General features: G+C 51.7%; 2 protein-coding genes across 15 annotated transcripts in view; one reads left to right on the top strand and one right to left on the bottom strand.

Moving 5' to 3' along the window:
* Efcab6 (EF-hand calcium binding domain 6) overlaps positions 1-17801 on the top strand; it is a 185239-nt gene extending 167438 nt beyond the window's left edge. For all 7 annotated transcript variants that reach the window (XM_040754059.1, XM_040754061.1, XM_040754064.1 and 4 more), the window contains 6 exons: positions 3146-3373; positions 11600-11842; positions 12971-13121; positions 13296-13480; positions 16034-16183; positions 17421-17801. In XM_040754059.1, coding sequence (XP_040609993.1) covers positions 3146-3373; positions 11600-11842; positions 12971-13121; positions 13296-13480; positions 16034-16183; positions 17421-17543 — 1080 coding nt within the window. In that variant the 3' untranslated portion in view covers positions 17544-17801. The remainder of the gene's footprint in view (positions 1-3145; positions 3374-11599; positions 11843-12970; positions 13122-13295; positions 13481-16033; positions 16184-17420) is intronic.
* Positions 17802-22902: 5101 nt separating this feature from the next.
* Mpped1 (metallophosphoesterase domain containing 1) overlaps positions 22903-26048 on the bottom strand; it is a 72537-nt gene continuing 69391 nt past the window's right edge. For all 8 annotated transcript variants that reach the window (XM_013111005.3, XM_040754067.1, XM_040754066.1 and 5 more), the window contains one exon: positions 22903-25112. In XM_013111005.3, the coding sequence (XP_012966459.1) occupies positions 24994-25112 (119 nt within the window). In that variant the 3' untranslated portion in view covers positions 22903-24993. The remainder of the gene's footprint in view (positions 25113-26048) is intronic.

Raw genomic sequence — 26048 nt, forward strand, 5'->3', positions numbered from 1 at the left:
TAGTGCTATGACATTGTGGCAAACAGACCTTTTGATAAAAAGGCTTTAGGGAGGGGGCTGATGTCCCACCCCAGGTGTACAGAGCCTTTGCCCAGCAATACAGCCAAGCTCAGCCAAGCTCCATGGCTCTCACTAGATCATGGTTGGAGGAAGCTGTTGAGGACTATTGTTTAAGGTGTGTGACTTTTGTTTATGTTGCATTTGTTTAACTCGGTGAGGCTGTGAATCTTTGCCTGTCTAAAACATCTGATGGTCTGATAAAGGCTGAATGGCCAGTGGTGAGGCAGGGGCTGACAGGCAGAGAGGATAAACAGAAAGAGACATGAGGAAGGAGGACGTCAGGGGCCAGCCACCCAGCCAACCATGGAGTAAGAAGGAAAGTAAGATATACAGAAGTAAGAAAAAGATAAAAGCCCAAAGGGAAAAGGTAGTCGGGATAATTTAAGTTAAGAAAAGCTGGCAAGAAACAAGCCAAGCTAAGGCATTTCTAAGTAAGAATAAGACTCCGTGTGTGAGTCATTTGAGAACTGGGTGGTGGGCCCTTCAAAAAGACAAGAGTAAAACATCACAACAGCCAGTTTCAATATCTTGTGGGTCAGCCCCTCCCGTTGCTAGCCTTTCCTAAAATTGTATGACTGCATATTTTTAATCAATGTATTTGGCAAAACGTCTGTTAATTCCCATCCCCCTTCCCTGTATATACAGTGAAGGTATGTGGGGAGAGGAGGAGCTGGAAGGAGAGGGGGGGTTATGTGTGTACAACCTCAGCTGAATTCCTCAGGAGCCATCCACCTTGTTTGGAGGTAGGACCTCCCATGGCCTGAGACTCCGTTAGTCTAAGCTTGCTGGCCCATGAACCCTGGGGATGCTCCTGTCTGCACTTCTGCAGGCTGGGATTTCAGGAGACACCACCCTGCTCCCTTTTTAGGCTGAGACTTAGGGATCTAGTTCAGGTCCTATGTGGTGGGTGCTTTACTGAGCCATCTCCCCAGGCCCCAGAGAGGTTTTCTTAGAACTTGAAATGGACTTTGTGGCTTGAATCTGACTCCTTCGCTCAGGAGGGGGCTTTGCTTCCCCCCATCTTTGTCTCAGCAGATGTGGGTCTCCATCCCTGTCTCAGCAGATGCAGGTTTCTCCTGGGAGGCCCCATCGCTCTCGGGATCTCACCCATGTGTTCAACCCGTCATTAATGCGATGAGGAATTCTCACTTCACCTGATAACTAGTGCGTTTCAAAAGTAGGCATTGCTTTTTGTGGTTTTAGCTCGGACTGAACAGTTTTCTTAAATTGTTTGGAGACTTTCTAGCCAGTTCATCTTATCTAGCAAGTATGATGTCTTCAGCATTTTAATCTTCATCTTCTTGTCTTAGCTCAAAAGGTAAATCTTCTTTTAAAAATGTGTATAGTAGGCCAGGTGTCTCTCATCCTCTGTAGCCAGCCTGGGTTAAATCACAAAATAAGTAAGTAAGTAAAGCCCAACTGTGTAGGGCAGGCAGGGGTAAAGATGGTAAGGACGCTGCTCCATCCTGGGGACCTGAGTCCAATCCCTGGAGCCCGTGGAAAGGTGGGAAAGAACCAAACTCTTGACTTACGGTCACCTCCGTCACCTCACAGCCATCACCTCGGCTCAGTTTTATTCCCCCGAGGAGGAAACAGGCAAAAAGCTGGCAAAGTAGTTTTTGTAGACCCTCCCAGACAGGCAGAGGTAGAGTCGATTTGAAAGTAGCTCTGGGCCTGCCTTTCCCCCACGCTGAGCTGCCTCCGTGTTTCAGATGTGCTTTTGGACTTAGAGGCAGGACTCTACACCACAGGGTACCCTCTGGTCACTGGGTGTTGGCACATGGTGGAAGGTCAGGGGTACTCGTGGATACTGAGCTCTGGGACTCACACTTCCAACCATCTGAATTCTGAAAGGTATGAGACACACCAGTGATCCCACTTAGATTTTTCTCATGTGAGAGACGACGACTTCAGGTGGGCGTGTGAGAAACTCTGGTACCCAAGGGTGATGGGGACTGGGGTCTAAGTGGAATTGTGTGTCTGTGTTTCCAAGGACACTCCCAGCTGCTGCTGGGTTTTGCTACAGTTTCATAAAACGTGTCTCCAGACAGTGGCAGAGTGCAGACATCACTGTTGGATCACGTAAGGTGTGGCCAAGTTTGAGGATCTGCTGATTGTCTAACACAGCCCTGGTATCCACAGTAACAGCCAGTGTCAAAGCAAGGACCACGATGAGACCCATCACCAAGACGTGCCAGGGTCAGGACCGGGGCCAGTAATCCCGCCCTGGACCTCTGGAGCTCTCTCACCGGCCAGGTCTCCTTCGCCATCAGAGCACCACCGTCCCTCCCCAGGCCTAGCTTCAGGAGGTGCTTGCCAAAGCTGCATCCTACCTTACAGGAGTTTGAAGACTATTTCACACATTTTGACCCTCTGGGTCTCCCAAGTCTGGTTGTATCGTGGTGCCCAGTCTCCCCAGAGGCCTGAACTAGCTAGCTCCAAAATAAACAGAGTCCCTGACTGTTTTCCTGGCCCCTTTGCTGATGTTTCATGTTGCTTGTCATTCCAGTCCATCTTTCCCCCTAGAGAAGTGCCAGAACCTGAAGGGATGGGGCTTAGCCCTCCTCAGGCCCCCATCTGCAAGCCCTCTGCCTGCCCATAGTTAAAAACCTCCTTCTGCCTCAGTCCAGGAAGTCCCTGAACCTGGCCCAGGCTGTATATCCCTCTGCTGGGTTCCCCAGCACGGCAGACAGCTCCAGCCGTCCCTGCAGGGTTCTGGAGATCCAGAAGTCCTTCTGCTAACCTAATGTGGTTGGCATTTTGCCAACTGATCCATCTCCCCAGCCCTTGTATGTGTTAAATGAACCCAAAGACAGCCATCGGGAGGAAACAGGAGAGAGTATATGGTGCACCTTCCCTGGGGTTCTCAGTGTTCCACAGCCCACCTTCCAAGGGCAGAGTGTCACCCTGGGGACCACTTTCATGGTGAGTGAGCCCAGGCTTCCACACAGCTGGGCTGACCTGTCATTAGAAATCACAACACATCTGTTCTTCTCTATCCTATTATGCTATGCCTCCCTGCACCCAGAGACAAGAGGCATCTACCGTTTACTCAGTGGACCAATTTGCATTCTGTTGTGTGCAGGCTGCTGATGAGTGGGCAGAGAAGATGCCCAAGGTTCCAACCCCCACATCTCCCAAAGAAATGGCCAACAGAGACATCTTGTCACGAGTGCACAAGGCAGTGGCTTCCCACTATCACACCATCGTCCAGGAGTTTGAGAACTTCGACACCACGAAAAGCAACACAGTCTCCAGAGATGAGTTCAGATCCATCTGCACTCGCCATGTGCAGATCCTGACGGATGAGCAGGTAGGACTATGGCTGCTCACCCCAAGCAGTTATTGGAGCACAGAGTTTTCTACTGTTCTCTACTTTTTAAGTGTTTAATTTTCCACCCACAACAACTCATCCTTTCTCCTCCCCCCTCTTTTTCCTCTTTTTCACTCCCCCTCCCTTCCACTTTCTCCTCCTCCTCCTTTTCCCTGCTCCCTTCCCCGCCCCCATCCCGCCCTTTTCCTTCTCTATCCCTCCCCCCCGCTTCAATAAGCTCTCAGAATATAGTCCCTAATAACCTGGAGCTTAGACAAGACTGACCTTAAACTTGGGTCGAACGCCCTGCTTTGGCCCCAGTTCTGGGAGTGCCTGCCTGAGCTACCATGCCACCTATTTTGTGGTAAATCATACTGAAACTCACAGGAGCAGCTGTTGCTCTAACAGCTGTGATCCACACCTTTCAGTCAGGGTGGGATTCCTGTCCCTTGCTGTTAAAATCAGACCCAGCTCCCAGTCTCCTGCACCTGTGATCCTCTGGCACTGGTGTGATTGATAGGGCTTTCCCTGTCTCTGCTGCACCCCGAGGCAGCAGCGTGCTGTGCCGGGAGTGCTGGGGTTGATGCCAGAGTGCTAAGTACCATTTAACTACCCTCTTGTCTCCGTGACCTGACTCACCTGCTTTGTTTCACACTCAAAAGAGCCCAGCTCTCCTGACTTTCAGAGCTCTGTGAGCAGGGGGAAGGGATACAGCCTGGAACCCTGTGGGTGTTACCAACCTTCCAGAGAAAGAGCACAGCTTTGTCAGGAATGGGGATCTGTGAGCATTCATATGTGATTTTACTCCCAAATCAGAGACCCACAGCAAGTGAGAAGGATGCCTGCAGGTAATAAGACAACTTAGGCTTCTGCGCCTGTCCAGCGGTGCACCAGTCCAGCTGTGCATCTGTCCAGCTGTATAACTCAGAAAAGTTGGTTAGCATCCATGTGTTTTCCCTGGTGTCTGACCGTGTCCGTGTGATGCCCCCTCCCACACCAAACCACAGGACCTGGTCCCTGCACCTCTTACTGCCTATGCCTCCTTCCAAATTCTAAGCAGGTTCCAGATTCTCAGCCCCACTTGGCAAAGCTAGCCATGTCCCACTCGGCCCTTCCAGCCCCCTCCATCATCCCAGCCCCCATGCCCCTGGTCTCCTGACCCCAGCCTTGACCTCTGAGCTGGTTCCTAGGAACATAGCCACCCATCTTGATGTGCAGCAAATGCCCAGAGGCAGCTGAGTCCACCCATGTGTGAGTGGCAGTCCTGGGCTGCTGTCAGCAGAAAGATGTCCCCTTATTGCTGTGACAGGACACCTGACAGAAGCACTGTGAGGAAGGGAGGGTTTATCTTGGCTCAGGGTTTGGAGGTGCAGGCTGTTATGATGGGGAGGAAGACAGGGGGCTTTTGACTCACAGTTTGAAGGTGCAGGCTCTGATGATGGGGAGTGCATGGCAACAGAGGCTTGAGGCCGCTGGCCATGCTGTGTGCATAGCCAGGAAGCAGAGCAAGGTGACTGCTGGTCACTTCTTACTTTTTATTCAGCGCAGGACCCCATCAAATGGTCTCACTCACATTCAGGGTGTTCCCCCCCACACTTTAATCACTCTAACCCAGAAACCTCTACACAGACGTGGGAGGTTTGTCTCCTAGGTGACAGTAGATCCTGTCCAGTTGATAGTCAAGACTAATTGTCACAACAGAGGGGGGACATCAGAGGTCAGTGGAGCAGGGCTTGAAGAAGTGCAGGCTCTGCCGCCTGTTGGGAAGGAGCTGAGAGGCCATGGCCAGGCACCTGCAGGGGACCGTGGTCTCCCTGACAACAGGATGCAGGCCCACAGCGGCAGAGAGCATTGCAGACAGGAGCATTGTGAACCAGAACCAGGAAGGGCAAAGCAGCCCCAGCCCGCCCCCAAAGGGTCTGCATTCTCTGAGAACTTTTAGACAGTAAACATAACTAAGTAGAGTAATAGTGTTTTAGCCAGTGATGATGCTGTATATTTCTTTCAGGGCAGGAAAAGGTTACAGACAGTGAGTGAGTTGGAGACAGGCTTGTAACTAGTAGGGTTGAGGAAGCTCTCTGAGCAGGTAGCCTCAAAGGGAAGACCTGGCTACTAGGTAGGGTTAGCTGGAAGCAGAAGAGACATGGATGAAAAGGACTGTGAAGGGCTTGGACCATTGGCAGACGACCAGGGCTTTGAGGCGGGGTGAGCCCAAGCCTGGAGTCTGTCCTGTAGGACAGGAGTCAAACAGGGAGTGTTTTGTCTTCACTCGGGTATAAGAGGACTGTACCTACCCTATGCCAGCTGACCGGATCAGTGGTTTTGGGCAGAGACCCCCTGGATGCTGTGTGGAGATAGATGAAGAGTAGAGACCAGGGCAGACTATTGGGAGAGGGGACAAGAAGAGGTGCTGAGGATTTCAGAGCTGAGTCCCACGGGATGTGCCGCTGTTGGTACTCTCTGTGAGAGTGGCTGTGCCCACTGCGAGTGGCAATAAAGCTAGGTGTTGGGCAGGAAGAAGCAGAGAGGTTGGATGTGAGCTGTCCACACGAAGCTGTAGAGGTAGGTGCCCAAGGCAGAGGCTGGAGGATGGCGATGTGAGCGTGGGAAGTAACGGCAAAGAACCTAAGATACAGGCTGAGAGTACCAGGGGCAGGCGGAGCTTGGGGGCAACAGATGGAGAAGTTTGGGAGACAGGAGAGAGCAGGAAAAAAGACCAAGCAACCACATTGTGACACCGGGGAGAAGCTGGGAAGGCGCTGAATGTGACTCGTGTGCTTATATGTGTGTATGCAAGTGTGCAAGTGCGTGCCACATGTGAATGTGTATGCACATATATGTGCACTCGTGTGTGCGCACACACTCGGCATGTGTGAGTGCATGTGTTCTTTTACACAGTGCATCACTGCTGCTGGGTGATCCCTGCCCGCACAGCTCACTCTTGGCTCACTCTGGACTGTGGTTGAGCCATCCTCCCTTTGCCGGAGGAACATCAGCTGGTCCTCTCCGAAGTTTTGGCACTTTCACTTTTTATTCTCGCCATGTGGGCAGCACCTGTGAAGAGGGGCTCCACAGTCCTGGGGACTCTGTGGTCCTCCCTCATCTCAGTCCCAGCACTGTCTGTCAGCCATCCCCTCCCAGAGGTCTGCTCTCAGTCCGCCCTGCTCCAGCAGATCCTAAGTAAGCAGTACCTGGGTCTCCGTGGCTCTGTCAGGCCAGGAGCGTCCGCAACAGTCTCAGCTTTCTGCCAGTGTCTAGGGCCATCACATCAGCTCCCCAGAAGTCCCGTGGTAATGCATGCTGTAATACCTGTTCTGAGTCGGGGCATCTTGAACTCCCTGCCAGTGTGGCTTCATGAGTTCCTGCCTCCAGGGGGTGAAGGGAGGGGACCCTGTGACACTTGTTGGATTGCACCGATTGAGCTTCCTGTCTACTGACCCCAGGCTTCCTCTCTTCCGGTAGGTCTCTGCTGCCTTTGTCCTGCTCTATTGTTACTGTGCGGGGGGGGGGGGGGTTCTTTTGTGTCTCTAAGATCTGTTTTGTTTCATTGTAAGGAAGCACTTGTAACTTCATACCTTCAGTTGAGATTTTGAGTTAAGTCATTGTAATAACTTGTCAGCCCATTCCCTGAGCTGATACCTCGGGCCAGCTCTGAAGAGTAAGCAGGTGTTCTTTCAGTCCAGGTGCCTGTTACTCCTTTTTCTTGCTTTGTAGCAATGCCTACATCCCACAGTCCCTCTAAACGGAGCTGTGACAATGGCGTCCCTGTTCTAGCCTTGATTGAACAGGAATACTTCTGTGTTTTGAGGCGAAACCTATTTCCCCTAGAGATACTTTGATATATCAAATGTCAGGAGCTCCTGATCAATTGTTAAGTTCTTTGTATGCCTATTTTTCTAAAACCCAGCAACGTAAATGCTTCCCTACGTGTATACATGTGTCAAGATGGCCATCAGTTTTTTGTTATTCAGTTTCTCAGTGCATCAAGTCGTGCTGATAGGTGGCATGATACTAAAGCAAGCGTACACTCCTGTTGTAAGCACAGGTTGGTCCGGGTATGTTGAAAGTGTTTCCACGGCTGGAAAGATAGCTCGGTGGTCAGGAGCACTTGCTGCTCTTGCAGAGGACTTGAGTTCTAACCTACATGGTGGCTTCTAACTGCCTATAACACCAATTCCAGAAAATCCAATCCAATACCCTCTTCTGACCTTGGCAAACATGTTCTCTCTCTCTCTCTCTCTCTCTCCTTCCCTCCCTCCCATCCCCCTCTTTAACAGTGTGTTGATGTTTGGGATATCAATCTATACTTTATCATGTTTGTGTCTTGTTTGAATCAAGAGTACACCAGCTATGTAAGTAGAGGCTAGGGCTATGTGCTTCCTTGTTTTGTCAAAGGGGTCTGGGCAGAACTGGGCCGCCAGCTCCTTAAATTAAAAAATGCCAGTAAAGCTTTTCTGGGGGCCCAGAGTTTTCTATAAGGGGGTTTTTAACTGCCAGTATGTTTTTCTGATAGTTACAGGACCACTCAGACTCATCCCTTTTGGGTGGCTCATGAATCTGTCCACTTTTTTCACTTTTCTGATTGGCATACACTGACTCACCATAGAATCTATGTCTTCTTTTGCGTTAGCTCCTGCTGTATGTGCCACACAGCTGGACCACACAACAACACTTGGCTTCCCCCTAGTTTCATACTACAGCCCTGTGTGCTCTCTCTGTCTTGCTGAGGATCAGCTTTCAGCTCTCCAGGCTTCCTGCTGTATTGACAGCCTCTCTTGTTCCCTCTGCTTTGGCATAGGTTGGATGCAGGCTTTGAATTTCAGCTGCTCTTCCTTCCATAATAGGCACTTAAAACTGTACATTTCTGTCTAATTACTACTTTAGCTGCATCCAAATTTTGATACATAGTTGTAAAATTATAATGGAGCTTCTAGTCTCTTATTCCCATCTTGGGTCCTTTGATTTAGAAATACGGGTGGTTTTTTGTTCCTGAATGAATGTGTTTTTAAAGAGTTATTAACTTATAAATGAACATGATTTTAATTAGAGAATGGGACTGGATCTTATCAGTTATTAGAATTATTTGAGATTGGATGTGTGGTCATTCTTTATAAATGTCTCATTTGTAGCGAGATGGTGTGTTTTGAATGGAGCATTATGAAGTGTTCTACACCTGCTGATTGAAACCAGCTGTTACTTCTAGCCTCAGAATCTCTATTCTCTTTTAGGTTGGTCCATCAATGGCTGAGAAATGTGGATACTTGCAACTCAGTGTTAGATGTATCAAGTTCTGAGAAAATAGCTTTTAATCTTAAAGTCTATTTAATGTGATAGTAGCATGACCCCTGAGCCTCTTTCATTTAGCGTTAGTATTTAAACTTCTATAAATCTTTGACACCCCAGATACTTCTGTTTTGTGTGTAGGCTTTATGAATGGCACATAGATGGTTTCTTAAACATCCTCACTAGTGATCCCTGCCATTTTACATGGGTGTTTGGCTCATTTACATTTATTGTTGTTCCTGTTGTCTCCATTTATTTCTGTTGCCAATGTTAAGCTTCCTGCCATGCTCATTTCCTTTATATTGTTTGAAAATGCCTTTTCTTGACATAATTTGGATCGAGCTCTTTAAAACTCCTTTTCTAACCTATTTGTCAAAAACTACTTATTTTCCTAGTCAATAAATGGCTGTTACCCTTATATATTAGCAATTTTTAAACCAGGTCCCCTTACTCTCTGGTTTGTGAGGATATTGAGTTGCTGTGATTCAGTGGTCTCCTTGAATTTCACGGTATTGGTATTAGTATTTTATCTTTGTCTTACGATTTTCCTCTAAAAATTAACCCCTTATGGTTCACTGACTCCACTGGTGTTTGTTCAGCATTGCTTTCTTTATCTACTCCACGGGGGGCCTTTCTTATGCCCATTTTCTCTGCTAAGTAAGCCCTTTGCTTATGACCTGTTAATAAAATTTCTTCAAGGATTGCACTTTTCAAGGAATTTTTATTTTCCCCACATTTCAAATTATTGTCAATTGTACCTTTCTCGGCTAGGGCTATTGCTTGATTTTAACATGATCAGGTGTGGTCACTGACAGTTCTGATATCTGAAGGCAGAGTCAGGCTTGCTTGCTCCTTCACGTGTGTGGTGGTTTTATTTCTTTGAATGCCACTGGTAGGCTGAGTTTATCTGGGAGTTGTTGTATTTAGTGATGAAATCAGCTTTGCAGGGAGAGGTTGGGGGAGCACCTGAGGCCAGGAGAGGAGCACAGCAGAGCAAAGGGGAGGCAGACGTGCAGATGGTTTCAAGGAGAACGTGGGGACAGGATGGGATGAGGACAAGGGAACCGCATTTGAAGATGGGATTCCAGGGGCATCACAGACAGTCGCGCTGCCTTTGGGAGTGGTTGTTGAGGCTCACCAGGAGTCTGGGTTTACAGGGACCTGCCACCGGTCTTTAGGAGTGCAATGGCCAAAGATGACAACAGAAAACGTGGTGAGGGGAAAGCCAGAGCCCGTGAGATGTTGCTGCATGTCTCCATGCTGGAAGGCAGACAGAGGAGGCCTTGGCCAGCCCTGCACCTGCCACGAGGAGCTGTGGGAGCTCAGAGACTCCCATCGTCCCCAGGGGCAGAGCTGGGATCAGAGGGAGCTTAGGGGTGCAGGTTTTGTGATGGTGGAGAGTTCCTCAGAGCGCCATGGGAGGAAGAGTAGGGATAGGAGGGGGCAGAAGGAAGCGGGGCTCGGGAACGTGATCATCCCGGCTGCCAGGGTGGCCACATGGGTGGACACTGTGAGACTTACAGCTTCTAAAAGATGCTGGTTGGGTCTGGAGAGCAGGGCTAGCTTGGAGTGAAGCTGTTTGGTGGCACGCTGGGGACCCCTTAGCATCCCAGGTCTGAGTTGGCCCACTTCACTTGCTTTTTGGCAGAATCTTGTACATTTCCAATATATTCTTTTTTATTCTTCCTGTGGGTTCTGAAGTTGAATCAGAACTCTGTGGGCAGGGCTTAGCAGACTCCTGGAGGGATTCTGCTTGCTAGAACTGGAGAAGCCCTAGGCTAGCCTACCTCCAAGCTCATCAGCTATGTGGAGTCGTGTTACCCATCATAGGTCGTTTTTAATTCTCAATGATTTCCAATACTCTCAGCTCCAGGCACCAACCTATGGGAATATGTTTGGTGTGCACGTAAACCCCACATATGGCAGCTGCTTCCTGAGGATTCACAGCTCAGGGTAGTGCAAACCTAAGATGCCCTAACTCGAATCCTAGAGAGGCACCTACATGCCTAACCCCAGGAGTAGACTGGTATGGCAGCTAGCAAGCCTTTGGGGATTTTAAACAGAGCCGAAGAGTTGGTCACTTTAAGTCATTTGCTGTGGATAAACCCCAAGAGACACCCAGGAGCAAACTAAGTTTCTGGTGGCCTCTAGACTGCAGGGGGAACAGGCAACTGTCCCCCAGTCCAGCCTCCTGGCCTCTGTCCCTTGGGAGGCCATCAGCTATGGGTTATGCAAGCAGTCAGGTGGGGGGGGGGACAAGAGCCCTTCTTCTTGGCTCCCTGAGCATCATGCAGCCATCAAAATCAGCTCGGGTGGGAAGCTGCCTGCCGCTTGGACCCGTACTGTGCATAGTTTCCATACGGTCTGTGGCATCAGACAGCCACCATACAAAGCCATAAACTTCTCCCCGGATTCCAAATGCTTCCTTTTCATCTTGCAAGAGGGACATTTCTTACCTTTGGGGTGAAATAAATTGTGAATGTGACGGCAGTGGCTGGGGAGGTAGCACCTGTGAGCTGCTACCACTCAGGTGTGCAGGGACGGCTGAGAAATGAGGCTGGTGGCTTCCCTGGGATGGAGGTGGGGCCCTGGTTTGATTTGCTTTTTCTCCTAAAATGTTTTTATGCACCACAGCTCGGTCACTGTGACTAATCACAAGATTTAATGGCCTTAAACTGCTCACTGAGGACCCAATTCAATTAAAAAATGTCCTGCGGAAGCCATGAATAATCCTCTTGTCTTGCCTTTTTTTTTCCCACAGTCTTCCAGAGGCTTCTATCCTGCAGAGACTAAAATGGATTTTTTCCCCTTTCTTAATTTTTTTAATTGACACGAACCGTGGTTCACAGTCACCTCCTGTCACCTCTGGTCCCACTCCTCCAGGACCCCCCGAGAAACTCTGACTGGGTTCCCATTCCCCAAGGACTGACTTGCTGCTATTAGTTTGACAGGCTGTGGAGCGAGATGCCTGTCAATGCCAAGGGGAGGCTCAAGTACCAGGACTTCCTCAGCAAATTCAGCACTGAGAGGGTACCCTCACCGCCCATGGATGCCGGTGACTCTGGAGACTCCACCATGGCGCAGAGGGGAAGCAGTGCCCCCGAGGTCTCCCAAGGAACCAGATCCACCCTCTGCTCTCCTTCTCAGGACCCCAGGGCGGGGTTGAAGTCCCAGAGTCACCCCTGTGTGAGTTCCTAGCATGTCCCATGTCACCTCCAGGCAGGTCACTGAGAGACTGGGCTCATGAGTCTGAGGGAGGCTCTAGTGTCAGTTTCTGGTGGGGTGGGAGGGGGCAGGGTGGAAAGGGGACCCTAGAGAGGGCCAGAAGGGGAGGGAGAGGCAGGAGTCGGGCATAGGATCTATGGGCAGGAAGTCTGGCTCTGAGAGGGACAGTCTCCTGACCTTGAGCACCACCTACACGCATGAACGCATTCCCCATTTACACCAGAGCCAGGAAAGGTCTAGAGTGTTTTCCTGGACCTCAGTCCTCAGTGTGACACCAGCCCTTAGCCCTTGGCTGAGTCATCCCTGACTTGCCAGAAGGAGGCTCCTGGGGGTGCCTCCCGTGCCCTTGAGCAAAATGACAGTGTCTCCAGGGACGGGCAACTGAGACTATACTACACCTTCCCACAAGGCTGCTGCTATGTGCTTAGACCATGTGCCCAGAAGAGGATGGCCCTAGACACAGTGCCTATCATGCGTTCATAACACTCAGCACTGTCTTCTGTATGCCTACTATGCATTGGGTGTTTGTTGCAGCTCAAAATGGACAAAGGTCCCACTCAAGGGGGTTATGGTGTCCCAGATCTCAGGGTGGCAGAGTGTAGGTGGTCTTCAGTGAAGTAGCCGTGGTGTGGAACAGGGGTCAGAAACACCTTCAGGCTGGCCACCTCCTAGTCACCCCACATTGGGAGGGGGATTTGGTTGCTGTCTGTTGAGATCTGGACAGAGAGATGGCCAGCAGCACTCGGGGGCATTAGACGGGGAGTCCGGGGAAATCAGTGTACCCTTACGGAAGCTAGGCCCAAGAAAGGCTCCATCTGATGTGGCAGGGTTAGAGGGTGGGAAGGGACCCCAAGTCAAGGAAGTTAGGGAGGGCAAGAAGGGCTGTCCTCTAAAACATGGCTGTGTATTCATCTCCAAAGCTATTCGGCTTATTATGGGTTGGCTGCAGATGACTCACTGGGGGAAATAAGGTCCTATCCTTTCCTGGCACCCACAGAGCTGACCTTCAGACCCCAGGTCACTCTGTGGTTCCCGTGCCTGCTCCCAGGAGACCTCCAGTCAAGATACCCTTCCTCTCCCTCCCCGCAGACCCCGGTGGGCACCCCACCCCTGCAGAACTGCGAGCCCATCGAGAGCAAGCTCCGCAAGCAGATCCAGGGCTGCTGGCGCGAGCTCCTGAAGGAGTGCAAGGAGAAGGACAGTGACAAGCAGGGGAGCGTTACTGCAGCAGAGTTCCTGGGTCCGTTGGGCTCCTCCCTGGGGAGACAGGGAGCAGGCCCGCCAGCCCGGGGGCGGGGGCGGGGAACCTGTGAGGGTGCCCACGGGTGGAGCCCCCCCCCCCCGCAGGTAGCTAAATGAGGGCGAGAATTCATGAATCCCCCACCAACTGCACTGCGGGCTGCTTGGTCCTCAGCTCTGGTGGAGAAGTTCAAGCTGGACATCAGCAAGGAAGAGAGCCAGCAGCTCATCGTCAAGTACGACCTGAAGAACAACGGCAAGTTCGCCTACTGCGACTTCATTCAGAGCTGCGTCCTCCTGCTGAAGGCCAAGGAGACCTCACTGATGCGGAGGATGAGGATCCAGAATGCGGACAAGATGGTAGGTGTGTCGTCCCGGGGACCGTGGGTCCTGAACCAGGCACCCCTCGCTTGCCAGTACAGGTGGACCTGGTCACATAGGACCCCCAAGGGCTTCTGATCAGAGAGCCTGGCCCTGCCCTGACACCAGCCAGGACTCGCCTGACAGAGGTCCCAGTGTCATTGCCCCCTCCCCACAAATGTCCCTCGGATCTCTGGTTACCCGGGACCTGTGCTGTGAGGCCTTCATTCCCTGACTACCCGAAGGCCAGGACAGTGGAAGGTGGCAGCCAGGTCAGCTACGATAGTGGGGTCTGTGTGTTAAGGCGTGTTCCTCCAGGTAGGGTAAAGATGAGACTTGGGGGACATCAGATCTAACTGTGGCATTAAAAATGTCCTAGAATCTTGGTTTCTGTAAAAATAATGGAAAGAAATCTCTCTGCTTCTGGAACTGAGGGCAGAGTCTAGAGGCGCAGCCTGAGAATCTTTTGGTGGGAGCCATCTACCCACAGTGGTCTTTGTTGGACTAGGGCAGTGCTTCCTCCCCTCAGAGTACCCTGGGAGTTAACGAAAAGGCAAAGTAGGCACGTGGAGGGGACCAGGGCTCACAGCCAAATTAAACCCTCAGAACTTGGCTGTGAATGTGCAGCTCAGGGTGGAGCCTGGACTGAGTGTGGGTGGGGCTTGAGCAGCTGTCTAACACCCCAGCCCACGCCCACGCCGCCACCCCTGCTCATCCTCTGTGATGGCCATTCCTGTATTGTATCCTTGCTTGCCTTTTCCGTCTTTGCTGGTGGTCTGACACTCCTTGCAGTCTCCCTGCGTATACCACCAACACTTAGCTGTGACATCTGAAGATGGCAAAGACTAAGACCCAGCCAGGGGAGCAGGCCTGGCTCTCCCCCTTTCAGTCTCGGCTGTGAAACAGTCATTAAAACTGCATCTAGTGCTTTCCCAGGCCCTATCCTATCCTGGCCTTGCTCACCTTTCTCCAGAGCACAGAACTACGACGTGTGTTCTATGCCCCTGGTCCATCGTCTGTAATGCTGAGTTAGATAAGGAGGGAGGCTGGGCTGGGGACACTGGGCTGGGGGAGCGAGGCCTGAGAACAAGCAAATCCAGTTCTAATCTCAGCTCCGTGGGGGCTGATGACCTCATCCCACCCACACACCCACCTGGGCAGCCGTCAGAGGCACTGGAACCAGTGGTCCATCCTAAAAACCATGTAGGAAGCCACACATAGAAAGTTCTACGTGAGATCCAGTATCTGATGCCACTTACCTGTAGGAGCCAGTCAGAGGCAATGCAAAGTATACCACAAGATAGCCCAGCCATGGGTTCTCTTGAAACCCTGAAAAAGCCTCTCCTAGTATCCTTCTGCTCCTCTGGCCTGTTCCCCCTTCTAAAAATGAGCTAGAATGGTCTATGAGAAGTAGGTGACAGGTCTCTGCGGGGACAAGCATGCTGATGCCTCTTTTGTCTAGAATAGAGGATGTCTCCAGACTTTCCCCAACCTTACAGAGTCTGGAGGGCCATGATGGGAACTCTGAGTGACACAAGGAGACTGGGCTCTTGCCAGCTGTCCCAGAACACACTCACCAGACTCCCCTGCCCCAGGAGCCCATCGAGTACAGATGGTTCCCCTTCTGGAAAGGCTCCCTCCCTGCCCCACCTCCACCCTGACACAGAGGAGCCCCTTGCCATCCTGGCCACAGTGTGCCACCATCTCAGCTCAGATGTCCCACTGAGAGAAGCTGAAAGGGAAATGTCCTCTGGAGGTTTCAGTTTGCTCAGAGGGGACAGGCATGGTGTGGGGAGGCAGCCTGGGCCTCAGGCAGTGAGCGGCACAGTTGACTGGGCTGGGCACCTGTATGGGTGAGCCAGGTTACGGAGGGCCCTGGCAGGTGGGCAGATTGTCAGCTAGCAAAGTTCTGGGGCACTGGGGGTGTTAAGTGCTAAGCACACAAACTGAAAGCAGTGTAGCCTCGCTGCTTTGTTTTAGGAAGCGCCACGTTGCGGCTAAGCTTTCCTGGGACTTGCTCCATGCCCTTGCCTGTAGTTCCCCTCCATGATGCCCAGACATGCGTTGGGGCTGAAACACTCAGACACCCTGTTCTCACCCCGCAGCACCTAAAGGAGCAAGCACAGTGCTGTGACCATTACCACACGCGGTCACACCTGTCGCTTTCCAAATGCCCTTCATTGCAAGAGCCTGCCGGAAGGCCTCGCCTTTGTCTTTCCTCACCGTGACTTTGAAATGGGCCCAGAGTCTGCATGACCCTGTCCCTTGCACATGGGACCTGCTGAGACTGGATCAGAGCTAGGATTGTGCTCCCTCCCTCAGCCTCCAGGTCCCGGTCTGAGAACTGGGGGTAGAAGCAGCCCCCTCCGCCCCCAGGTCATGGGACCTCTGAGGCGTTCCCACAACCCTCTGCACCCCCCAGGGCGGAGCTCTGAGCAGCCCTCATTGCGGGGAATGGAAGCAGGGCCAGGTGCCAGCTGAGGGGGCAGGGTGCGGTGCTTCCACCAGGCCCACCCCAGTTCCCAAGCACCGCTCCCCTGATCCCGGTTTTAGAAAGAAGCTGGTGTGGAGACGCAGTCCTTTTACTCAGCCTTGCTGCGGATCCAGCCCAAGATTGTCCACTGCTGGAGGCCCATGCGACGTACCTTCAAGGCCTATGATGAGAACGGGACAGGGCTCCTGAGTGTGGCTGACTTCAGGAAGGTGAGACTCTGCTCCCTGTGGCTATGGAGCAGGTACCGTGCATAAAAGGCCAGGAGCGTGGAAAGTTCAAAAGAGACCCTGCACCTGCCCATGGCAGCCTAGGCCGTGACCTCCTTGCCCCTCACTTGCAGACTACAGCTTCTCCCTAAAGGTTTCTGGATAGTTCCAGGGCTTGTGTGTGGGGTGTGGTGGGTGTGTGGGTGTGTACACACATGTGCATGCATGCACACACAGTACCTTTGTTTCCTATGAGACCACACTACTGCTCCTGCTAGGCCCCTGTCCAGGCCTGGGACCTACTCCTGTGTCCTGTCAGGGCCTTGGGACTGCTGGGACAGCCTAACAGTGAGCATGTGATCTAGGCCTCCCACATAGCGAGCCCCACTCCACCTCACAGTGCCATTTGGCTTCAGCCAATCCTGGTGCCACATAATTCTGAGTCTGCCACCCGCAGCCCAACTCGCTCTGCTCCAGTCTCCCATGCATGCCAGGGCCAGGCACCACCCCAGCCAGGGAGTCCGCTGCCTTAGTCCACCTCAGTGGGTGGCAACAAGATTAGGGTTCTCTTGCCCTTCCCAGGGACCCAGGGTGTGGCAAGCAGAGAGGCCGGTAAGATGGGAACGTCTTCAGCAGAGCCAGAGATGAGGGATGTGTGGGTGTGAGTGGGGCCTCAGTTCCCTCCTCTGCTTTTCTCCCACTAGGCCCAATGGCCACCCGCTGCCCTCAGTCCTGGGGCCTTTTAGCCCCTGTTCCGTTCCCTTCTTAGGAACGAATGAAGGCGTAAGCCACAGAGGAGAAACTATAACCTATTTTCTACAACTTATCCGGGAGCCCTAGCAGTATTTGTCTGGGCTGTAAGGGTGAAATAGGGCAATAGCATTATAGGAGGAAGGCTCTCTTCCCATGTGGAAGGCTGGAGGTGGGACTTCCGGAGCTGGCGCAGCAGTGGGGTCAGGGATCCAGTTTTGTCCTGCCACCCTCAACTCCCGGTTTCCTTCCCCACCTCATGGCTCAAGGTGGCTTCTGGAGTGCCCACCTCATCCCAGATACTGTGGAAAAGGTATGCCCCTCCCCTTCAGAGAAGGTGTCCCGGGTCCTGCCACTGAGGAGGAAAGAGGTGATAACGGTGGGCACCCAGCATCCTCAGCCAGGGCTCCTCCGTGTCCTGAGCCTGCGGATGAAGGGTGAGAGTCTACCAGCAGCCACCACCACTGCTAATCGGCCTCCTGGCCCCCAGGTGCTGCGGCAGTACAGCATTAACCTGTCAGAGGAGGAGTTCTTCCATGTGCTCGAGTACTATGACAAGTCATTGTCATCCAAAATTTCCTACAACGACTTCCTGCGCGCCTTCCTGCAGTAGGCATCCAGGCGGGGATGCACTGGGGACAGACGGGGCCTCAGGGTCTGTCCGCAAGACTAACAGAACCAGACAATGGAGGGCAGTAGTCAGTTCCCCAAAGCAGCTTCAGAGCCTAACCCTACCCAGCACCAGGCTCCTGAGATGTTCAGGCTCTTGCTCCAATGTCATCGGGGCTCTCTGGACGACAACAGGGCGCCTGCTGGCCTCGGGCGTCTCCTCACTCACTCATTTGAGCAAATAAAATAGTCTTTGCAGGAACGACGACTCTTGAGCCTTTTTTGTTTTGTTTTGTTTTGGTTTGGTTTGGTTTTTCGAGACAGGGTTTCTCTGTATTGTTTTATAGGCTGTCCTGGAAGTTGCTCTATAGACCAGGCTGGTCTCAAACTCACAGAGATCCGCCTGCCTCTGCCTCCCAAGTGCTGGAATTAAAGGCGTGCACCACCAACGCCCAGCTTGACTCTTGAGACTTTAAAAGAACTACTTACTAATAAAACGTTTTAAAACGTGGCACTCTTGGGGGTTTGTTCATGACTACCTCCAGGGCACCCCCGCCCATCCACGGTCCCTGCACCATCATTTGAGGGTCAAGGCTGCTCCGCCCACCGACTTCTTAGATCAGAGGACAGCTGGAGCCTCATGGCCATGTCCATCCTGGTTTTTTTTTTTTTTTTTTTTTTGCCAACTTGGCACAAGCTAGGAGAGGGAAGCTCTGAGTCACCTGGGAAGTTTCCTCCATCAGTTGGGCCTGTAGGCAAGGCTGTAGAGCATTTTCTTCACTAATGCTATGGAAGAGCCCAGGCCTGTGAGCAGTGTCACCTCTGGGCAGGAGGTCCTGGGTCATAGAAGAAAGGAGGCTGAGCAAGCCATGGGGAGCAAGCCGGTAAGCAGTGTTTCGCTATGGCCTTGCATCAACTCCTGCCTCTGGTTCCTGTCCTGGTATCCCTCAGTGACGGAGTGGGACCTGAGAGCTGTAAGATGAAATAAACCCGGTCCTCCCAGATTGGATTTGGTCATGGTGTTTGTACAGTAGCAGCACACTGGGAGTCCCTGCCCTCGTCTACTGAGCCCCACACTCCCTCCAAGGTCCCCCTAAGGTCACTTGCTTGGGGATCCTCGCGTGACCTCTGGGGAGGGCAGCAGGTGGGGAGGGCAGCAGGTGGGGGTAGCAGCATTCCCCACGCAGGGTACACCCGCCCCTCCTCACAGTAGCGTTAGGCAGAGTCCATCTGGGAGGGTCCTGCTCTGCACCCACACCTGGTGAAGGTCTCCAGCCTGGCCAGGCATGGCCCCTGGATCCCCCTCTCAGGAAGAAGGCAAAGCTGGAAGTTGTGTGGTAGCTTGGGTCCGGGGGACTTTTTTGGCACAGAGAGACCTACTTTCTAAACTTGGCCACATCCCTAGCTCCCCGCACTGTCAGCCAGATGCCTGGTGTGATACCCCCAACGGGGTTACACTGCAGCCCCTCACTGACATAGCCCAGGAGACACTAGGCTCTGAGAGATCTGGTCCGTGCCATTCCAACCCCAGAAACCGCAAGGGCCCCCTGCACTTGTTGAGTAACCTACTGAACTCCACAATGTGGAGGATGGGGTGAGGGGTTGTGGGTGCTCACACATGTGCCTAGAACTGGGCATTCATCCCATCCTGGGCCTCGGCCTTCATCTTCTCCACAATAGCTGTCACACAGCCTTGAACTCAGAACCTGATGTTCCTCCTCAGAACACCGTCGACTCCCGTCTTGCTGAGGCTGAGACACTCTTGTCTGGCACTGTTTAGGAGCTGAGGGAAAGGATGGCAACAATAAAAGGCAGGGCTTGAGGTGGCTCACAAAGCCCAGAATATTCACTCCCTGCCCTTGCATGGGAAAGGGTGGAAGCCCCTTGGTCCACATGCCCAGCTTTCTACAAAAATATTACCTGATGTCCCAAAAGTGACACTCTGCAGAGACAAGCGTGAGGATCAGATGCGACATGGATTTGGGAAACCACCAGAAGGCTAAAGAAGCAGACATGCTTGTTGTAAGCGGTAATGGAAGACAGTAAACATGGCAGCACAGGAAACTCCAGCAGAGAGGAAAACCACAGTGACACGATGGGCTTGCCGGCAAACAAAACAGTGGACACGGTGGCAGGCAGGCTGTGTGTGGACAGACGCAGAGAGAGCATGGAAGATGGCAGGAGGCTGGGAGCTGTCGGGCAGGAAATAAGACAGAGAGCCCAGGGAAGGAGAATGGGAGAGAACCTCCGCAAGCCTGTTAAGACCCTGAACATGGGAAGAACACGGGGCCGGGTGGAGTCGCCGCACACCCAGGTGCATCCGACCAGACACAGCTGGGGAACCAGCCAAGGGAAGAGGCCCACCGCCTGCAGGAGCCAAGGTGAAGACCCGGACACCTCTTCCTAGAAGCCACCTCTCCCCAGATGGCCAAAGATGAGGGGGGACAGGAGAATGACGGAAACACTACAGCTCAACAAAAGACCTTACCAAAGCAGGGGACCCAGCTCTATAGATACACAAAACGCAGAGGAAACTTAAAAGTAGGGTTCTTGGAATCTCAGAGCTGCGAGAGGTGGAGATGGGAACCCCTGGGACTCCACAGGCAGCCAGCCAACCTGCTTAGTGAGCTTCAGATTTGGGAAGGACCCTGTCTCAAAGCTAAGGTGGAAAGTGACCGAGGAAGTCACCCAAAGTTGATCTGTGGTCTACAGGCATGCACACATGCATGCGTATATGTATGTGCACTCGAATGTGCACACATACACATGCAAGCACACACCTGTGCACACTTGGACCCACACACATGCAAACCTTCTCTCAGCAGTGAAAAGTGAGGAAACAAGATTGTTGCGTTGAACCAGCACGGCTGTCTGCACAGGATATTCCTAAGAGCCAAAATGCTTCTAGAGTGAAGTAGGCAGCGCGCCACCAGGTCATTAGAAATTGTTGTTTTTCTTTTTTAATTGTTGCTGCCTTTTAAGCTGTGGCTGTCCCATTCAGCAACTGCAGCTCCACCACTACTGGTAGTGGCTAGACTGTAAGAGCCCAAGCCTGAGGAAACTCTGTTCCCTCAGGCAACGACTCTTTCAAAAATACTAAGGAAACTTATTTAAATCTCTGGCCCACTAAATAACTCAAGATTCAAAGGCTGGGGTAGACTCCTGCTTCCCAGAGTGGCCGGACAGCAGGCAGTTCAGCTAGCTCACCCCTCCCGTCTCCCAAGAAGTCCTGGTGCGCCTTCTCGCCCCTCCTTACAAACCCTTCTCCACCTGGCTCCTCCCTAAAACTTCCTGTCAGCTACTTGCTGACCCAGCCTCCTGACTGCAGGTGAATTTTATTTAATCAAACACATCTTTGCATCATTAAACAAATGTTCCAGAGCATAAAAGTAATTAAAATAATATTCTATAACAAGAAGTCACTAGCATCTCCAGTTAGCATGCACAACCAGAATGGAAGTTTAAAAATGCCACTTATGACAGCCCCTTCCAGTAGAACACAACAAACCTAAAAACCCCAATAGGTCCTCCTGTACAGTGGCAGGCTATGAAACACTAAAAACAAAACCAGAGATCAAAGTCAGTGCAGAGATAAGCAGGTGCTCCTGGGTTGGAAGACTTGGTATTGTGGACATATCTTCACATCACAGTGGGGTTTTCCCCCTGAGTATTACATTATTGTATGTGTGTATATGTGTCCGGGTGCCACGTGTGTGCAGATGCCTACAAAGACTGGAAGAAGTCAAATCTTCTGGAGCGCAAGTTGCAGGTGGTAGTGAACCACCCAATGTAGGTTCTGGTAATCGAACTCTGGTCTCCTGCACGAGCAGCAAGTGCCCTTAACCACTGAGTATTCTCCAGCCCCACAGTTGGAGCAGTGCCTTCTATACAGTCCCAGTCAGGATCTTGGAGGGTGTTTTCGGTAGAGAGCAACCAGCTAACCCAAAAATGTATGTAGAAAATAAAGGGGGCTAAGACAGACAGACAGACAGATAGAAAGATAGAAAGAATTAAAAAGAAACAAAATTGGCAGGTTCGCATTGGCTGATCTGAAGATACACACCCAAGCACAGTAGTTAGGGATACGGTATCAGCAAAAGATGATAAAGCAAAATGGGAAGCCCAGAAATGTCCCACACAGATGCACCCAGCTGATTCTAACACATGGAGGAACAGTGCCTGTGTGCAGAACATGAACCTCGGCACACCTCACACCATGTAAGAATGAGCCCAGAATGTGCAGGTGTGTGAAACAACCAAAACATGAGAGAAATCTGCACAGCCTTGAGTTTGGAAGCAACACCTGCCTTAGTCAGCTTCTCCTCGCTGTGACAAAACACCAGAGATGGGACACTTGTAAGGAAGGAAGGCTCACCTTCTCAGAGGGGTCAGTCCATTGGCTTGGTTGAAGCTTTTGGCTGTGTGATACCTCAAACAGGGAGAAGGAGGTCCCAGAGACTCTGGTACACTGAAGCAGCTCTAGTGTGATGACATCATAGCCTCAGAGGGAGGACCATGCCTGTCCAGGAACCCTACTGTGGCTCCAGTGGTATGGATAGAAGTTGAGGGCACTCTCTCAGACTGAACAGGGCTTCAAGGGTAATGGCTGAGAGGTCAAGATCCCAGGACAGGTCACAGGCTGCAGGCCCACGAGGTCCTGGGCAGAGGACCAGTCAGAGGAAAAGTTTATGGGGGGACTGTTATTGCATGTCTGCCCTTGGCCACTCTGCAGGCCTTTTCTGACCCAAACCCATGGCTTATTATTTCAGTTGTGTCCTCAGAGAGGCTTTTACTTCATGTCATTTGTCAACTAGACCACAGAACACCTCCCCTCATGGTCCCAGCTCACCCCCTGCTCAGGAAGCCCAAACAGAATTATGGGGATTTTCCTTATACCCTTTCTTACTTCCACAGTCCCGTTCAGTGACTGGCGGCCCGCACTGACCGCCATCCTTGGCTCTCTGTGGCCTTTGTCCTCGTCTACCTTTACCAATCTTCCCTTCTAAGTCTGTTACCATCACCACCAGGATTCCTGCAATCCAAGCCAGGCTCTTAGGGAAGTAAGTGCTAAGGTTGTGGCTGGATCAATAAGGAGCTGGATGAGGGTTGCATAGGATGGGTGGAAGGATTGACGGATGGATAACTTGATGGGTGGATGAACAGATGGATGATGGATGGGTGGATGGATGGATGGACGGATGGGTGGATGGATGGATGGACAGATAGGTAGCTTGCTGAATGAGTAGATGGATGGACATATGAAAGTAGTCACCAACACCCTCTAGAACTTGGGGTTCTTCCTCCCTATGCCCCCTCATAAGACCCAGGGACGCCTGCAGAAAGAACAGCCAGGCAGACTCAGCTTTTTCTTTTTACAAAGACTTTATTGTCTGACATGCTTGACAAAAAATTACAGCCACAATCAAGTTATGCCAAAATGATTGAGGAGCAGGCCGCCATCTTTCAAATCTTGAGGACTTCCAATGAATTTTCTCTTAAAGATAGCTGCCTCCACAGCTTTTCTTCTCCACATAAAAATATGCCATAATCTGAAGATGCCCTAGGAAAACCTTTTTCTTTAAAGTTTATAGTTCTTGGTCCACATAGAAACTGCAGAGCTGAGACAGCACACAGGAGGTGTGTTTCCTCCGCCCCAAACATGTCATGCATCTGAGGCACAGGAGAGAGACCTTGTAAATGTCACACACACCAAGAACCACTTGGCCCAAGTAAGATTTTTGCAGCCCTGTGGCCTGTGGGGCACCTCTATCCTCTTGGGGATGCAGCTTCACCCACAGTGAGCCTGGCTCATTCACCTGCAGGGAAAGACTGGGGAGTGCGTCTCACAAGATGCTGGGGTTCTGAGCTCAAGGCTCAAAATTCCTTATGGTCTAAGGGACTCTCAACTGAGAATGAACGAGAGCCAGTTTTGAACAGGACCCTTCAAAATTAAAAAGTCTTGGCCCAAGCCTTGCTCTGTAGAGAGAGAATTCTGGTGGTGACGGTGAGGGCTGTGGGGCCAGAGATGAGATCCAAATCTTGTTGCTGTCCCTTTTATGCTGTGTACCCTCAGGCAAGTGCCCTCGTCTCTCTGGCCTCCGTGGTCTCATCTCTATAACAGGGCAAGAGTACCTACCTCCGTTGCAGGAATGACTGTAGATAAATCCAAATTATATGGAATAAAAGGTACCAGGAGAGCTGGTCCCCAAGGCTTGGGTCAGGCTGAGGAAGCAAGGCCCTTATGTCAGATGCATGACATAGAAGTTGTAAAACAGCAAGGGTTAGGACAAATAATAGTATTTTTTGATGTGTTACTAAGAATATGAGTGAGTGCAAAAATAGTCCACAAAGAACAAATATCAGCATTTTAAATAAAGACTACTTCTGACCTTGCCTGCCCCTGACCCGGGGCCTTGCTGGCTCTGTCCCCTGCAGATGGGCTCCCTAGCAGGCCTAACCCAACAAAGGCTGTAGCCCTGGGTGGTGTTGCCATCAGTGCCCAGGGCTGCTCTGCTACTGCGCCACCTCCCGGTGACCAGTGGTACTGACAAGCCCAGCAAACAGTCCTCTGAAGGGAAACTCACATCAAGGAATGGTGGATACTAACTGAACCAGGTTAGATTTGGAGGGGGCGTGTGCCACACACATTGGACATGTACATGACCGGGCACAGAGCCTCAGCCTGTGGAGCCCCCTGGACATTGTGATCTACAGAGTCATGTAGTCCCAGGGGATCTACGATGGCCTCACATAATAAGGAACCAGTAGGTTCTGGCCACCCAGAAGAACCAAGCCCCCCAAATCCAGGCTCCAAGCAGAACTGGGGACACTCGGTCCACGTCAGCAGCAGGTCCTCAGGAAGAAGAGGGACTAAGCCAAGCCAACTGCTGTGGGCCTGACCAGGGGCTGTCGGAATTCCTGAGATGTCTCTGAACACTCCAAGATCCCTGCACACAAGGGGCAGGCCTATCTCCTTGCCTCCAACCCGGGAAGGACTGTCTGTGCCCAGGTCACACGTCCCCCCAGCCGTGGGGCTCACAGCCACACAGATGCACTTGGGTAGCGAGACATTGTGTATAAAAATTCCCAAAACTCATCCAAGGGCAGAGGCTCCTCAAAGTAGGAGAGTGCTGAATTGAGTGTGGTGACGCTTCTGTCACCTCCCGAGCAAGAGAGGGCTGTGAGCCTGTGAGGCCCTGCAATGAAGGACAGATGTACACACAGAAAACAGAAGTGAGCATGGTGCCCCGATGGGGCTGCTCAAGGCCCCGGCAGAAGGCTGACAGTCAAAGGCAATTTCTTTCATCCCAAGGAGTCTACTCATTGCTGGCTGGTCCCATGGCCAGATGGATTGTCTGGGCTGTTCTGCATGGGAGGAAGTGGGTTAGGGGATCCAGGCTCTCAGCCAGACATACGGAGCTGACATGGGTGGGCAGAGCTGGAGTGGGGAGCAGTCAGGAGTTCCGGGGTGTGGGGAGGTCGATGACTATGGGAGGATTCACAGGCTGATAGTTCACAGTGCACACGGATGCATTCACATAGGTGGTGGTCCCATCTGCCATGACACCATACCCTGGAAAGTAAGAATATACCTGTCAGACCAGGATCTGGAGCTGTCTTGTGACTGTGGTAGCTACATGTGTTCTGCCACCGTGGGCAGGACATGTCTGGGGCAAGCTGCGGCAGCTCTCAGACTTGGGGGTCTTATCTGCTAAATGGAAATGATAGTAAGAGGGTTCTTCTGAGCCTTCCAGGAGGACCATCTGAGGTCACCATCCATGTGCAGTTCTTAGGCCAGTGTTCGTCACAGGAAAAGCACATAGTAAGTAAGTCACTGTTATCATCCTCATGTTGTGTTTCTCATCATCAATATCATCCACCGTGGTGTCACGAGTGTGGTCCCTATGAGCACTGTCAGCATCATCATATCATCAGATGTGATCAAGTATATTCACCTGATTTCCATAGTCCCCAATATCACAGTATCATTGAATGTGATCAGGTGTGTTCAGATGCTATGTCCGTAGGCTGCATTACCATATCATCATCATAGTCACCATCACCATCCCATCACTGTCATCATCCCCATGACCACCACCATCAGCATCACCAAAAGCAGCCAAATTATCATCAGCATCACAATCCTTGCCGTCATCCGTACCGCAACCATCATTACCATGACATCTCCCGACCAACAACATCACCAGCATCAGTGTCATTATCATCAACACCACTGCCATCTTTGTCACTATCCCATCACTGTCTCCACCCCCATGACCATTATCAGCACTGCCCCCCAGACTACATCACTACCATCTTTGTTGCTGTCCCCAGCACTGCCATTATCACCACGACAGCCGCATCTTCACAATGAATGATCTCCTCCTCTTTAGCCCCTTCCCTATCCACATGATCATCACCATCACATGACCATCATCGTCGACACCGTCAATACTGTCACTCTCGTCGTTATAATCGCCATGGTATTACCACCACCGCTAACACCGTC

Source organism: Mesocricetus auratus, unplaced genomic scaffold (assembly GCF_017639785.1).
Source record: "Mesocricetus auratus isolate SY011 unplaced genomic scaffold, BCM_Maur_2.0 Super-Scaffold_100010, whole genome shotgun sequence".
NCBI classification, from domain to species: domain Eukaryota; kingdom Metazoa; phylum Chordata; class Mammalia; order Rodentia; family Cricetidae; genus Mesocricetus; species Mesocricetus auratus.